This window comes from Rhincodon typus, chromosome 14, assembly GCF_021869965.1.
Source record: "Rhincodon typus isolate 14 chromosome 14, sRhiTyp1.1, whole genome shotgun sequence".
Taxonomy (NCBI): domain Eukaryota; kingdom Metazoa; phylum Chordata; class Chondrichthyes; order Orectolobiformes; family Rhincodontidae; genus Rhincodon; species Rhincodon typus.
This window is the reverse complement of record NC_063345.1, coordinates 62,911,573-62,928,762: the sequence shown is the minus strand read 5'-3', so window position 1 is coordinate 62,928,762 and position 17,190 is coordinate 62,911,573. Positions and strand designations below refer to the sequence as shown.

At 41.4% G+C, this 17,190-nt stretch overlaps 1 protein-coding gene across 12 annotated transcripts in view; it reads right to left on the bottom strand.

Moving 5' to 3' along the window:
• The window catches only part of hdx (highly divergent homeobox), a 92,104-nt gene extending 76,711 nt beyond the window's left edge, over positions 1-15,393 (bottom strand). For 7 of the 12 annotated variants that reach the window (XM_020519348.2, XM_048605355.1, XM_048605354.1 and 4 more), the window contains exons 1-2: positions 15,168-15,275; positions 10,681-10,791 (exon numbers count right to left, since the gene is read on the bottom strand). In XM_020519348.2, the coding sequence (XP_020374937.1) occupies positions 10,681-10,704 (24 nt within the window). In that variant the 5' untranslated portion in view covers positions 10,705-10,791; positions 15,168-15,275. Of the gene's footprint in view, positions 1-10,680; positions 10,792-12,926; positions 13,373-15,167 lie in introns of those variants that run through there. The other 5 variants (XM_048605351.1, XM_048605349.1, XM_048605353.1 and 2 more) reach the window with 5 other exon arrangements.
• Between the last annotated feature and the right edge of the window lie 1,797 nt (positions 15,394-17,190).

Here is a 17,190-nt window from a genome sequence, read left to right as displayed (position 1 = left end):
GATACCTACAAATGTGAATTGCTGGCAAATTCACACAGTACTTTAGAATTGCCATTGTACTGCACAGAAACTAGCATCAACAACAGTAGCTCCTGACAAAGAAGATTTATATAACAAACAGAAGCCCCGATGTAAACTTACTGGATTTGAGGCCGAGAGTCCCCTATTGTTTTGTTGATCTTATGAGATCCAAGCACATACATACGAAAGTAGTTTATTTGTATTTAGGATGGTCGCATTTATAATTGATAATTATTTAAGCCAGTAGTAATCAAGTTTCATAAAAGTGTAAATGGCACAAGTATAGTGACTGCCAAGAGTCAGAAAGAAGTTTTTTTTTTAAATTCACAGTATAGGAAGCAATTTTTTTTTTCACTGACTACATGTCGGCTGCACTCCAGCATTGAGAAAAGACATCTGATTCAGCACAATTAGCATGTGGATCCGACGTCAGTTTTTAAAAATAGCTGCTTTGCAGGGACACCTGCGAGGTTAAAGAACCACGATCCTGTAGTCTGTCAAAAGATACACAGCTGTTAAAACTGACTATTTTTAAACTTGAAAATGGTACTCAAGGTAAACTACAATTCATAAGGTTGGTTTGAAAAAGGCTATATGCTCTATGGTGCATGAATACAGCCAATATAAATGATGAACACTCAAGTGAAAGTCTGAATTAGTTGATGTAATGCATGACTGCTTCCTGACTCAGTGCACAGGGAAGCCTCAGTAGGTAGTGCACATCTGACTTTGCAATGACAAATGAAGAAGATAATATCCAGGCAATTGAAACCACAACCTCGCTCGGGGCTAAGGCCACAGAATAATTGTTTTAACATTGTCAGCAGCCAGATACATAATTTTGAAGGTTACTGAGCTAGCAAGCCAGAGGCCTGAGCTAATAAACTCAAAGAATGTGAGGGTAAAATAGTTATACCACGGATGATTGGCTGCGAAATGGCTTTTCCTGCATCCTGAATGAGTTTGCACAAAGGAGCATTTTTAACATGGTTAAAACAGAATTGTTCTGCCATCTTCTACTAAATGGCTCCTTAATAGTTGATGATAAAAGATGAAATGGTGGAAAGTGAAAGGTTGTATCATTGCTATGGCCTGTGCCAAAACAAATGGCACCAAAAAGCTGCCACTTCTAGCGAAGGAATGCAAGAAATGACATTTATTTGTGAAGATAAAGTTGCTAACCACACAGTAGGAGGCTAATAAAATCATCTGGACCACTTGTAGCATTTAACATGTGGATCAGGCAAGTGGACGAAAAGGAACAATGGAAGCAAAGGATGATCCATCATGGCAGACAATTGCACTGCTCAGGCTGTCATAGCTAGCTTCAAAAGGGTCATGCTAACATTCCAACCTCCCAACACCACATTTAAGCTCCAGCCAATAAATTTGGGACGAATAAGAACTTATAAATCAACAACTGATTGCAGCTACCTCTTAGGTTATCAAGGCCGTCAACAAAAAACAGCAGTGAAACCCAGCTGTTCTGCTGACCACGTACATGAGGAAGACAGCATAGAAGATGGTGACAGAAGACAAAATCACTGACTGGTTCTGCAATGCCAGGTTCAAACAAGCTATGACTACACAAGATGCACAACAAGGTGCAATGGAGTGACACTAAGCAGCCCAACAACAAAGTCCTTTTCCCTCACCTGCAGGAGGCCAGAATGGAAATTCCAGCAGAGACAACCATGGAAACTTATATTCAGGTAGAGAAGATCATATGCTGCACAATGGAAGTGACAAAGGAGGTAACTGTAGTAGATGCAGTACATTCTTGAACCAAGAAGCCCAACGACCCTGAAGTATCTGAAGAATGCCCAGCCACTCACCTGCCTGTTTGCCTAGGTGAAGCTGCAAAGACCATGGATGCTCTTGAGATTTTGCGCAGCAGTACAAGAAATACAAAAGATATTTCACTGCACTGACGGAAAGACAGACTGTATCATACTCATTTGAAGATAGTAATCTTTTTCTGCTCACTGCATTAAGTTTTTCAGGAGCAAACTTGCAACATTTTTCAATGCCTTTTACTATATGAAGTCAGGTTGTTGCAAGGTGCAAATATATTGAAAAATAGACATTTTTTCACATATTTGCTGCATCACTGTTTTTTTTTTCCAACATAGGTGCTTTTGTAGGCAAAACCAGGTTGCCAAGGATCTGCCTTGACTAGCTCGAAGCTTTGCTTAATGCGATTTTTTGGTAGAGCAATGCAACATAACTGTACCACAGACTGGAGTAGTTCTAGAATGTGATACATATCACCTTCACTGGAGAACTATAGATAGACAATATATGTCACTCATATAGCAATGTTCACATTTCTAGAATGAATAAAACCACGACAAACTTTGAAAGGACTGAGTAAAGATGATAGACTAAATTTCTGTAGCTTCGTAGCCCTTCATACCCAAGTGTAGGGCATAGGTAAATATCTCTATTCTCAGTAATGAAGTTTAGAGAAACTTCTTCACTCAGGCTTGAAAATTCCTTTCTTCTTTACAATCCTGTATATTACTGTTGTTTCGGGGAAAATTCAGCACGTGGTACAAGCTCAGATTCTGTACACAAGCTCTGCATATATGCACTGTGCACTACTGCTCACAAAGCATCAGTGACTAGCCTGGGCAAAAGTATTAAATCCAAGCCTAGATTGAGTAATTAGTCATGAGTCATACAGTATTACAGTCCAGAAAGAGGCACTTTGGTCCACTGTATCCACACGAGTCGAGAATCTAATGTGATCCCATTTGCAGGGGCCAACACCTAATGTTGTTGGTGGTCAGTTAGCTGGAAGACTGGTTTACAATGCTGAATGATGTCAACAGCATGGATTCAATTCCTGCACCAGCTGAGGTTATCACGTTCTTAACCTCTTCCCTCACCTGAGGAGTGGGCTAAACCACCAGCAGTTGTCTGTCTGTCTCTCTCTCTAAAGAGAGAGAAGCCCGGCAATCCAGTAGGACTATGGAAACTTGCCTTTTATTTTACTTTCTTAAATGTTGCAATGGTTCCACCACTACCACCCTTTCAGACAATGAGCTCCAGATAAGAACCATACTCTGAAAAAAATTCTCCTTAAATCTGGTCTAAACCTCCTGCCTCCAACCTTAACTTTATGTCCCCTGATAACAGACCCCAAGGTGCAAAAGTTATTCCTATCAATCCTATATATACCACTCATAAATTTGTACACTTCAATCAGATTCCCCTTCAGCCTTCTCTGCTCTAAGGAAAAGGACCCTAGCCTACGTAGGTTCACTTTCATACTAAACTCTCCAGCCAGGCAACATCCTGGTGAATTTCTTCTGCACTCTATAGCAATGATATCCTTCCTGTAATGTGGTGACTAGAGTTGAATTCAGAACTCCAGCTGTGGCCTAACATCTTGTACAGCTCCATCATAACCACCCAGTTCTTGCATTCAATATCTTGACTAAAAAAAGACAAGTATTCCATATGCCGTCTTAACTATCCTATTCACCAGCCTCGTTGCCTTCACATTCCAAGGGCCTGCTGATCCCCAATAACCTACACAGTATCCAACCATTCATCACGTACTGCGTTGCATTGTTTGTACTTCCAGAATGCACCATTTCACACCTTTCATGATCAAACAGCCACCTGATCTGACCAATCCATCAATATCATACTGTGATCTAAAGCTTTCCTCTTTATTATTTACCACACCATCAGTTTTTGTGTCTTCTATGAAATTGTTCATAATCTTCCTATATACTTATGTCTAAATCATTAATGCACTCCACAAACAGAAAGGGATCCAGTATGGAACCCTGTAGTATGCCTCTAGACACAGGCTTACAATCACAAAAACAACATTCAACAAGCATCCCCTGCCTCCTATCACTAAGCTAATTTTGGATCCCATGGGCTCTTACCTTCTTGACCAGTGTCCTGTGTGAAAACTCATTAAAGCCTTACTGAAGTCCACGTAAAGTACATCAAATGCACTACCCCCATCCACACACCCAGTTACCTCTTCAAATAATTCAATTAAATTTGTTAGACATGACCTCCGCCTGACAAAGTCATGCTGACTATCAGTGATTAATATAGTAAAACGAAGGACTACAGATGCTGGAGATCTGAAACAAAAACAGAAATTCCTGACGAAACTCAACAGGTCTGGCAGCATCTGTGGGAATAAATCAGAGTTTACATTTCAAGTCTGGTGACTCTTCAATCAGAATCAATAGTAGCTTGGAAAAACTGGCAGTTATGCTGATGGTTGTCTATAACCGCCTCACTTACCTACCCTTTTCAGCTCTCTCTCTGGGCTCTGTTTCCACTTATCTGCTCACCTCGTCCTGGTCAGCACCTTCGCACCCCCCCTCCCCCCTCCAGTCCGGGTTCTGAGGAAGGGGTCACCAGACCTGAAATGTTACTTCTGATTTCTCTCCACAGATGCTGCCAGACCTGCTGAGCTTTTCCAGCAACTTTGTTTTTGTTTCTGATTTACAGTATCTGCAGTTCTTTTGGTTTTTATTTGAATAATTATACATGTTGTGTTTGGGGATCATTTGAAAATTCATGTCAAGACCCTTCCTAGTCTACTCTCTTGCCTCTCACAGCAACCTAGGATACATCACAACTGGGCCTGGGGATTAATTCAATTTTAAGCCTGCTATAACCACTAATACCGCCTCCAGCTCAATGCTGATGAGATAACACAGTGGAGCTGCAGGAACACAGCAGGCCAGGCAGCATCAGAGGAGCAGGAAAGTTGACGTTTCAAGTCAGGACCCTTCTTCAGAAAAAAAAGATTCTTCAGATTTCTGAAGAAGGGTCCCAACTCAACCTCAACTTTCCTGCTCCTCGGATGCTGCCTGGCCTGCTGTGTTCCTCCAGCTCTATACTGTGTTATCTCCATCTCAGTGCTGATTTGTTTAACATTTCACAGTTGTCCTCCCCGATTTCTGCACCTACACCATTCTTCTCTATCGCAAATAGATGTAAGTACCTCATTTAAAACCTCACCTGTCTCTTCTGGCTCAACATAAATCACTATTTTGATCCCTAATGAGCCCTACTCTTTCCCTGATAATCCTAGTGTACTTCTAAATATACTTATAAAACACCTTTGGATTATCCTTTATTTTACCCATTAGTATTTTCCTCATTCCCTTTTTTCACCTAATTGCTTTTTAAGAAACTCTCTGCACTTTCTATACTTGTCTTACGTTTCTATTGTTTTTAGCCCCTGATAACTACCGTAAGCTTCCTTTTATTCCTCATGCAATCCTGCACATTCCTCAAAATCCAGGGTTCCCTGGGTTTGCCCACCCTTTCACCTTCACTGGAACATGTTGGCCCTGCATTCTCATTACTTCCTTTTTAAATGGCACCCACTGCTCTGGTGTAGATTTTCCTACAATAGCTGCTTCCAGTCCACTTTGGCCAGATCCTATTTTACCATACTAAAATTGGCCTTCCCCCAACTCAAAACATTTATTTCCAGTCCAACTCTTATGTAATTACCTTAACTCATACAGTATTATGGTCATGACCACTGATGCTTCCTATTGACACTTGTCTGGCTTCATTCACAAAAATTAAGATCAGCATTCCATACCTCTGCCCACCTCATCACACAGCTTCCACACCACCACCACCACCCCCCCCTCTCCCCACCAACCTTCCCAATCTTTTTTAGGACTTTAGGATTTTCTACACACAGACACAAGGGAGCTTTAAGAATTCTGCATGCTCTAAGCCTTTCACATTGTCTGTCCCAGATGAACTGAAATCCTTTATTATTTCTATACTTCTTTTGCCTACAATATCTCCTAACTGTTCAAGTGTCTATTCTACACATAATAATATGATTGCTCTGTTTTTGTTTTTAATTTCAACATACATGACTATCTTCTATAAAACAACCCCCTTTCCTGCCTTGCCTGAAGATTTTGTACCATGGTATACTGAGCTGCCACTTCTGTCCCTCCCTCAACCAATAACCAGTGATAGCAATAATATCATATAGACCACATGTTAATCAGTACCCTCAACTGCAATACTCCTTGCTCCAGTCTTGACATGCTCTATTGAGCCTTAACTTACCTATATATATTCTATCTTCCACACTGACTTGATTTTTATTCAATATCTGTTCATGCATCATCACCCACTTCACCTCCACTCGACAAGCTATCCCCTGCCAAATTAGTTTAAACCCCCACTAACAGCACTAGCAAACCTTTGTCCCCTGCAAAGATGCTGCTCCTGTTAAGATTCAGAATTAACAGGTCCCACCTACCCCAGAAACAGAACCAGTGAAAAGTGATCTAGGAATCTAAAGCCCTATCTCCTGCACTAACTCTTCAGCCATGTAATCACCTGCTCTACCTACATATTCTCAAACTTACTAGCAAATGACACCAGGAATAATCTAGAGATTACAATATTTTATGTCTTGCCTCCTGGTACACCGCACCCCGACAACCCCCCAAAATTCTTTCGCAGGACCCTATCACTCTTTCTGTCAATGTTGTTGGTACCAACATGAACCATGACCTCCATCTGTTTGATCTTCTCCTTCAGAATGCCCTGCAGCTGCTCGGTGATATCCTTGACTCTGGCTCCAGAAAGCAACACACAATCCTGGAGTAGTGCCTGCAGCCGCAGAAACACCCCCAGTATTTAGGCTTCTATCACTATTGTTCTTCCTCTCTTTCATGCCAGCCCTCATGCATCTAGACACTAGCTGTACTCCTTTCTTACCCTCAGAACATCCAAAGCATCAGGCGTAGCCACTGCTATGTTGGAAATTGTTTGTTTGCTCACAACAAGACTCCAAAACCAGCAGTGAGAGAAGTGAGTAGATAATCTGTTACAGTCGTACTGGATGAAGGATACACATTGATAAGGACATCAGGGAGAACACTCCTGCTTTCCTTTCAATAACATCATGAAGTATTTGGTGCGTGCCTGAGAGGGAAACATGGCTCAATGTGCCAAAATACCTCAGACAGTGTTGCACACATACAGAATTGCAATAAGAGATAACAAGGTGTAGAGCTGGATGAACACAGCAGGCCAAGCAGCACCTTCTTCAGAAAATGGGTCTAGACCCGAAACGTCAGCTTTCCTGCTCCTCCGATGCTGCTTGGCCTGCTGTGTTCATCCAGTTCTACACCTTGTTATCTCAGATTCTCCAGCATCTGCAGTTCCTACTACTACAGAATTGCAATGATGCCAGTCTAAATTCCATACTTGGGATCCAAAAATACAATCACCTCACGTAAAGTAAGAGGGCTCCCACTGACCTGCAGTTGAAACAAGTTTACTTGGAGCACAAGATGCTTGCTATTTAGTTGGGAATGAGGCAGAATTTGGTCATGAGGGATTGGAATTCTAAAGACCTTGCTCCTAATGTACTCAAAGTACAAAGCTCAGCAGATCATTCAGCCCATCAAAGCTAAGTTGGGTCAACCAATGATCTTACAAGTCTTTTATATATGTGAATTAGAAACTCTTGTGGATTCATATTGTATGTTTACCCACAAAATTCCAGAGAGATATCAAATTCTCAAGTAGAATAATGATTTCAATATATTTACTTACTCCCATTTATTAGCTGCATTCACTTGCAGGTATGAAAATGGTCATAAAGTAAACAGTGACATTTACTAACATATTCATGCGTTGAGCTACCACACTCCGCAAGTGTAATTCTTATTTCTACACCCCTCTGTTCTGATAATGTTTTAATATTCCCAAATAAATAGCAGCAATTTCTTAACCCTATCACAAACTGCACAATTTTTCTCTGGCCACCTCTTCAGGCCAAATCAGACCACTTGACAACTTCTCATCCTCTTCAGCCCCAGAGTTACAATTTCCATATCATTTCAAATTAATGGTGCAGCTGAATTTGATTTCATAGAATCACAGAATCCCTACAGTGTGGAAGTAGGCAATTCGGTCCATCAAGATTACACCAACGCTCCGAAGAGCATCCCACCAAGACCCACTTTCCTATCCTATCCCTGCATTTTCCAGGGCTAATCCAGTTAGCCTGCACATCCCTGGACATTATGGGCAATTTAGTATGGGTAATTTAGCATGGCCAATTCACCTCACCTGCACATCTTTGGAGTGTGGGAGAAAACCGGAGCACCCAAAGGAAATCTGTGCAGACATGGGGAGTATGTGCAAACTCCACAGACAGACAGGGAGGAATCGAACCAGGGTCCCTGGAGCTGTGAGGCAGCAGTGCTAACCACTGAGCCACCACGTTCATTCTGTTTGCTATCTGGTATTAATGGTGAAAAATCGTAACAAAGTTTTTTGTTTTGCACTCATTAGCAGCTTGCAACAATACAAATGCAAGGAGAAATACATTTATATAGCAATTGGAGAGTGCTGATCTGTCGGCAAATGGACTCTTATGGAGGAGATATTGCCATGGAGAATTTAACAGTCAATGATCAACAGTTAATTGCCAAGTTATGTTTAACTTTTACACCAAGAAGACTCTGATTTGTCAAAATATTGCCCTAAGAAATGAACCAGCGATTGACTATCACCTATTTGGTGGAGTTAAAATAGGTACAGTATGACGCGTGCTTTCTGTCCACAAAGTACAGAGGCCTGTGTATTCATATGTGTCACCTTAAGTGCACACATATCAACCATCAACACGCTCCTCTCACACAGTATAAACATTGGTTTCCCTTGCATTGATATTCTTGTGAATTGTCCGTATGAGTGCAAGGTGAAAAATTTCAACAAAATGTATTTTTTTCTCAGCAATACACAAACTGTGTACTACTGAGCAACTGTTTACTCAGAGTTAGTGCCAAACACTTGGCTATTCTTCAACAATTAGCTACCATTTCAAAATCCAAAAAAAATCTGTCAAATTTCTGAAGAAAAAATTATAAATTAACCATATTTTTGAAATGAATGCTCAATTACCAAATTTTCCCTTTGATTAACATTTGAACTGAACTTTAACTGACATATTAAAGCTGCAGATTGTTGTGTAAGGGATGTAAGACCCTGGTTCAATTTAACAATAATGTTATGAAGCTGCATCTTAATGGATACTAACAGCAGTGACTGTAGAGCTAAGAAAGCGAGAAACACATGGGGATCCAGGCAGACACCTGAAGGCCAGCAATAGCCTTCAGGTGTCTGCCTGAATCCTACAGTGTGGAAAGAGGGCATTTAGCCTGCTGAGACTGCACCAACACTCCAAACAGCAACCCACCCAGACCCAGGCCCCACCCTGTCCCTGTGACCCTGCATTTACCATGGTCAATCCACCTGACCTGCACATCCCTGGACATTATGGGCAATTTAACATGGTCAATCCACCTACCTGCCCATCTTTGGACTGTGGGAGGAAAACAGAGCGCCCGGCAGAAACCCATGCAGACACGGGGACAACGTGCAAACTCCACATAGACAGTCATTCAAGATTGGAATTGAACCCAGGTCCATGATGCTGTGAGGCAGTAGTGCTAACCACTGAGCCACTGTGCAAAGAATGTAAAAGATTGAGCAGGATAAGGTGACAGAGTTCATGGAATAGTCATTCAATAATCTTACACTAAGAATAGAGGCTGGTATATCTCTGAACTGTATCATGTACTGCAGTACTTAGTCTTCGGATGTAATAAGAAGCCCAAGCCTATAGACTGTTTTTGATCTTGACTTCTCTTCAACCAGTCTACCTTGAACCAAAACGCTTGGATATGGACATAGAACTACACAACAAAAGAAATGTATCATCTATGCAAAGGAGAATGAATTTATCACGTCACAACTACCCCCCTCACCATTATTCCTTCCGTGGAAGCAATGTGGCTTAGTGTTTTGTTGATAGGAGCAAACAACAATCTGTTTTCCAACATAAAAAGTAAGTAATGCATAATCTGGCCTTCCATCCATTATTTCTAAACTTTTGTTTCTAAAAACTAATCGTCACAGGTAATTATGGAAACGTACATTTCTTCCTCCCGTTTCTCTACACATACTGCCTCCCCTGACTTACAGCATTGTGTGGAGGCAGGGCCAGTGAAAATTTTAAGGCTGAGTTACATCAATCTTGACTGACAAAGGAGTCAAGACATTTGCAAGGTAGACAGGAAAGTAAAGGTCACAATCAGATCAGCTGAGATTTTATCAAATGGCGGAGCACACTCAAGGAACTGAACAGCCTATGCAAGCTTACAGTTCGTGTTTTTATGGAATTTGACTGGAACAGGGTACCTGAAATTAAACATCTGCTGCAGTAATGTCCTTCACTTGACAATGCACAAAGGTAAAAAACTATGCAATGCCAACATTATGATATAGATCTACTTTAGTATAAAAGAAAACATCTTCACATTGACACAGCAACGGTGGTGTGAATACAGTTCAAGTTAACAGAAAGAAAATTTATTGCTCTCAGATGTATTCATGATCCATGACCCTCTTTAGTCAGCTGAAATACTGCCCACATTTTCAGCTTCTAGTAGTAGTATCTACTTTTCAGGTTTTTATAGAACAAGCCATTGTGAAAAGTATAATTGCAAATTTTTTCCAAGTGCTAGGTGACTTGGTACGAGTCAAGAAAGCCCAGATAATCTTCGATCTACCCTGTTTAACAAATTTCTTAAGACACTATCAATTCAATCATACCTGTGGACAATCCCCCATTCTCATTGGCTCCCGACCCTCCTGTCACATTCGATCGAAGATAACTTTGTAAGACAAGACTGCTTCTCCACCTCGCACTGCACGGTTCCTCAGCTGGAGGCGAAACCAGTGGTTTTTAAATACAAAAAATACAACTGGTTTCTTCAAAGGAGTAATTTTCAACATTTCAAAAGGTATTACTGAATGGTAACAGCATATTTGCACCCATGTTGAGGAATAGATTGTGTTCTCTTATTGAAAGGAATTGACTTTTCTCATAGCCAAGCCAAAGAAAATAAAATTGTTCTTATTGCTCAACTACTGTGGCAAAGTGCAAGCCAGTAGGCCACTCTGGTGGCTGCTGCAACTACACTTTCAACTTACTCTGATGTGCTCCCTGAGGTAACAGAACACTCGGCACAGTTGTATTACTACCCTGCAAACTTTGAGACAATGGTCCAAGCTTTCTGGTCATCAGGGAAAGAGAGGGCATTTGCTAACAACCTTAAAAGTAAACTGTCCACTAGGTCTAGTGATTGTTGAGTGGTTGATTTCCTCTACTAAGACGTCATTTTCATTCTGGCACCATCTATATGTAACCCATGGCATGCAAGAATATTGAAGTCATCAAACAGCCAATCTGACTGAAGCACTCTCTCAGACAAGAAAGTTTGTAAAAAAAAAAAAAAATATATACTTTTCCTTCTTTAATCAATCGATTTGGTGAGGAGTATAAAGTTTGGGTTACATGCGATTAACCTAGGTGATATATTAAACATAAAATAAAAGTTATTAAAAATCTACAAAATTTATCATGGAACAGAAAACCCTACACTTCCACAATGAGATTTTCAGAACCAGCGAAGTTGTTCAACAATAATTATGATCAAAGTCCAGTATTAAAAATCCATTTCAACATGCTCTAACATGACCAATCATTTCCAGCTGGAATAGTGTATTAAACATTGTTCAGGTCAAATCATCAATTTCTATGCTGAGCGCATCTGCAAAAACTGCAACTGTGCATTGTATGGGCAAGCAGGGTGTCACACCTAGCACCTTTCGAATGTGTGTGTTTTTACTGGGCATGTGTGGACACCAGAAGCTGCAGTGAGTTTTACACAGTAATCATCTTGAGCCCTGAAAGTTTTATCATTATTACAATCACAACTTCCACACCAAAGCATCTGATAGATCATAAAACCACAACATGAACACAAACATGTCTCATTATTTTGGAATTCGGTCATAATTTCTTAAATGTCTCAGCAAATAAATGTAAATAGCTCAAAGGGAGAAGGCAAATTAAACAATGTTAACTAAGCAATATTGATATCAACAAAGTCAATAATATTGGCACCTTAACGTATAAATTTTCAGTGAGCATCTTAACATGTAAAGTCTCCATTTATAGTTTAGTGCTTCAATCTCCAGAATACAAAAGACAAGTACAATACAGCTACTTCTATTGCACTTGTACCATATATTGAAAATACAGTATGTGAATAATTTATAAATTTTCGGAGGGTGTAATATATAATCAGCCCATCCAATTAAGTTACCAAACAAACTGACAAACTGCTTAATTCAATTCCTTAATGCAAATGTTTTCAGTGCAAATCAGTTATTAATACAAATTGAAGTTGCAGAATACATTTCCTATTTCTCACTTTCCACTTGGCTGTACAAATAACAGGCCAACTTAGTCTGTACAAATGTGGATAAACATTTCACAGTAACCACAACTCCCAACAAGCTCTGTTCTCCTCTCATCCCTTACTAACATACATTGTGATCTTATCTTGTTGCACCTGGAGTCAATGCGAAAATTCACATCCTTTCAAATCCTTCCATGGCTTTGCCTCTCACTACGTTTGTAGCTCTTCTGAACTGCACAACACAAGGCTTCAGCATGCCTGAAATTTTTAAGTCATTCTACCATTGGAATACATATTTTAGCTACCTCAGCCCCAAATTATGGGCTTCCCTGCAACCCCACTCCTCTCTCTCTTTTCTCTCCTTTAAAACTAACCTTTTTGAAAAGATTTAGTCACTTGTTAGAGGATCTTTTGTAGTTTCATGCCAAATTTAATTTGACAGTGCTCTCATGAAGTGATTTTGAAACTTCTGCACTATTTACTATATGACATCAAGCTGTTAGTGTATAGACTGCACAGATTAAGACAATGCCAGCCACCATCAGTTCTGAGGAAGGGTCACAAGACCCAAAACATTAACTCTGTTTTTACCTTCACAGATGCTGCCAGACCTGCTGAGCTTTTCCAGCAAATTTGTTTTTGTTCCCGATTTACAGCAATCCGCAGTTCTTTCGGTTTTTATTTTCCACTTTTACTGACTTAACTGATCTTGGTATAGATCAGCAAACGGCAACATAAATAACTTCAAAATTGATTAGTTTGGACTAAAGAAGGGGAAAGATAATCTATGATGCCATCTAAATGGTCATGGAATTATTGGTTGTCTCCTACACAATACCATCCTTTCAGTCCAGAAAGGAAAACCCAGTTATTCCCTTCTCTACTCCCTTCATATACTTACCCAATTCCATTTTGAAGTCTAGTCATGAATATGCATTCACCAGCATAAAGCTAACTACATTCAAGTTTCTATCAATTACTGAAAAAAAACATTTTGCCTTTTTTCCCCACAATTATTTAGATGTCTCCTCTGTTTATTGACGCTTCTGCCATAGGAAACAGCTACTCTTTAATATATGCGTTAAATTCCTGGAACTCCTGTGGGTTTATGACTGCAACCAGAAACTTAGCAGTGTGGGAATAAAGGTGCAATTGACAATAACTTGTAACTGCACGTATTTTGTTTTAAAATATGCCAAACAGTATTTAGTGCTATGAGTGGTTCAAAGAAGTTTCAAAACAATTTAAAGCTTTGACCCAAAGCCATGGAAGTTGTATTTTACTGGTAAGAGAAAGGGTCAAGAGGAGATCAAGGAAAGCTAATTTAACAAGTAGCAAAATCTAAACAGCAAACGTTCCTGCTCCAAAAGCAGACAAGTGCCTGACCAACATTACGCTAAGAGTGACAGACAAGTTTTCCTTTACTTGGACATGAAAAAATTATGGCAAAAATGTGACATGACAAATCCAAATACTTCAAACAAAGTTGACCTTCTCATTTCAAAACATTATGCATGTTAAGAAAAAGCTGGGACGGTTCGGGGAAGAGGGGAGCTTATTCCTCTCTCTCTCTCAGCTAACGGAAAGTTTGCCAGCGGCCGTCGCCGTGACTCTGAACTGGGATGTCTGAAGTGGGGAGTACTTCAATTCACGGGGATGACTACCAGCCACTGGGAGGGAGGCCGGGCCGGGCCAGGCCACGCCACGCTAACCAACGGCAACTTTAGCCACTTTCTGAAATAACAAAAAAAAACCCTGTCTTAAATTATGTCAAGCTTGTAATTCTGCATTTGTTAAATTACATTGTTGGCTACTAAATTGTAAGACATCGTGTGCCAAGTTATATTTAATTGCACTGCATTTTACATTGTATTAAACTGTACTTCGTTACTGCATTTTTATAGAACAGGATACATTCTACAATTATGTATTAGTAAATCGCAGTTATTTCAGACTGTCCCTGTTAGCTGCGGTTAATGTTGCTCTATTGTAATATTACACATTAAGTTAAATTTTAATGGACTGTGATATAATAGGTTATGCTGTTTGAACATAGTGTTATCTTACATATTGTGTTTACATCAAACAAAATTTACTTTAGATTATACGGCATTGAATGCACAGTCGATGTACAGTTTATAAAGTTACATTGCTCTCGTTAATTTGCAGCATATTAAACCGGATTGCTTGTGTAGGCAGGCGTCAGACTAGCATACGGTGTGCTGCGTGTTTATTCTACGGATTTGGCTGTGGTTACAGCAAAATTCTACAAAGTGCCCTCTCTCCCGGAGTGAATGAAAACAAGCAGATCCCAGCAAGTGCGCATGAGTGGAGTTAGCAGCGCCTGGGCCATTCTGGTGAAATGTGTGTGTATGTGTGTCTGTCGTCCCCGCCCGGCCCATCCGCCAGGACACAGGGTGGACTGGAGAGAGAGAGAGAGAGAGAGTGTCCGCCGGATTGAGGGGGGAGGGGTAACCGAGTAGGTGCCGTTGGCGGGACGGTTCGGGGAAGAGGGGAGCTTATTCCTCTCTCTCTCTCTCTCAGCTAACGGAAAGTTTGCCAGCGGCCGTCGCCGTGACTCTGAACTGGGATGTCTGAAGTGGGGAGTACTTCAATTCACGGGGATGACTACCAGCCACTGGGAGGGAGGCCGGGCCGGGCCAGGCCACGCTAACCAACGGCAACTTTAGCCACTTTCTGAAATAACAAAAAAAAACCCATCCCGCTGCCTCCTGTTCACCACCGCAGCCCGGCAGGGGAGGACAGAAGGGAGGGGGCGGGAGAAATCTCTCTAAATTCAGTTGAATTCACGGTAAAATCAGCTGCGCGTACCTTGAAGCCCTGTAAAAAATCAGAAGAATATCAATTCAGCAGATTTCTCCAGCTCTCCGAGCCAGACAATAAAATCAGACCCGTCCAATCGCACCTGCTCTCATGATCATGACGTCCGAGGCGACAGGAACCAATCGACGCCCGCCTTCTGCCCAGGCTCGGCGGGGAGCAGGAGCGGGGTGCGCAGGCGCCGACGGGAATTCACCCGTCTCTTCCCCTTCACCCCGCTTCCAGACCCCATTCTCTGCCCCGCCCACCCCACCCCGGCCTGTCCATGGCAACGGCCCCAAGCCGGAAGTCCCGCCTCTCCTCCATGGCAACGGCCGCCTTTCCCCGGACCGGAAGTCTCCGCTCCTACCTGACAACGGAGTTGCGGCTGGAGTCTCCTGAAGCTTTGGACTTGATAATTTTTGGGGTCGGGTGGGGTGTGATGGATGGTGGGGGTTGTTGTTGATTGGCATTTTAGTTTTAAATCTAATGGCGACTTTTATTTGTTCACGCTGTTTGTCGGTTGTGGGAAAGCCGAGAGGGTGCCCGTGTTGAAATTGTAAGGTTGGACTCAAGTCACGTGATAATCTGCACCCTCTTCACTTCCCCCGAGCGCTCCCCCCAGCCCCCCCAAAACACAAAGCTGCATCGCTGCTTGAGTTATGTCACCACTGTGCTGAGAACGAAAGCTAAAGAGGAACAGGAGTTGGCCCTGCATTTATCCTTGGGCTTTAGTACCCTTTCATAAGAGCTAGGAGCAGGAGTAGGCCGTCCGGCCCTTCGAGCCTGCTCTGCCATTCAATAAGATCATGGCTGATCTTTTCGTGGACTCAGATCCACTTACCCGCGTTTTCACCATATCCCTTAATTCCTTTATTGTTCAAAAAAATATCTACCTTATGTTTAAAATTGTTTACTGAAATAGCGTCAACTACTTCACTGGGTAAGGAATTCCATAGATTAACAACCCTCTGGGTGAAGAAGTTCCTTCTCAATTCAGTCCTAAATCTGCTCCCTCTAATCTTGAGGCTATGCCCTCTTGTCCAAGCTTCGCCTGCTAGTGGAAACATCCTCTCTACTTCTATCTTATCTATTCCCTTCATAATTTTATATGTTTCTATAAGATCCCCCCTCAATGTTCTGAATTCCAATGAATATAATCCCAATCTACTCAGTCTCTCCTCATAAACCAACCCCCTCAACTCCGGAATCAACCTAGTGAACCTCCTTTGCACCCCCTCCAGTGCCAGTACATCCTTTCTCAAGTAAGGAGACCAAAACTGCACACAGTACTCCAGGTGTGGCCTCACCAGCACCTTGTACAGCTGCAACATAATCTCTCTGCTTTTAATCTCAATCCCTTTAGCAATGAAGGACAAAATTCCATTTGCCTTCCTAATTACTTGTTGTACCTGCAGACCTACCTTCTGTGATTCATGCAAAAGGACACCCAGGTCCCTCTGCATAGCATGCTGCAACTTTTTACCATTCAAGTAATAATCCTTTTTACTATTACTGCTACCAAAATGTATGACTTCACATTTATTTACATTATATTCCATTTGCCAGACCTTTGCCCACTCACTCAATGTATCTATGTTCCTCTGCAAAGTTTCACAGTCCTCTGCACACTTTGCTCTGCCACTCATCTTAGTGTCATCTGCAAACTTTGACACCCTACACATGGTCCCCAACTCGAAATCATCTATATAAATTGTATTATAAATTATAAATTGTATAAATTTCCCCACTTAAAAAACCCTGACTGACACTGTTTTGAAATTATTGTGTGTGCTGCCAACCAGGAGAAAGTAAAGGAAGCAGGGTGTGAAAGCCACGATTATAGGCAAAGATCAAAGTTGGGGTTAAATTTTGCAGGCTGGCCTCCTGCTCTAAACTTGGGCACCCATTTTCAATACTCTCCTCTCAGTTACTTTACTCAAAGTAACTTGCTTGTCTGCCACTAGGTGGAATACGTATTTTCATGTTCAAAAAAGGTTAAGTAAGACGAAAGTGTGAATTAGAAGGTGCTACT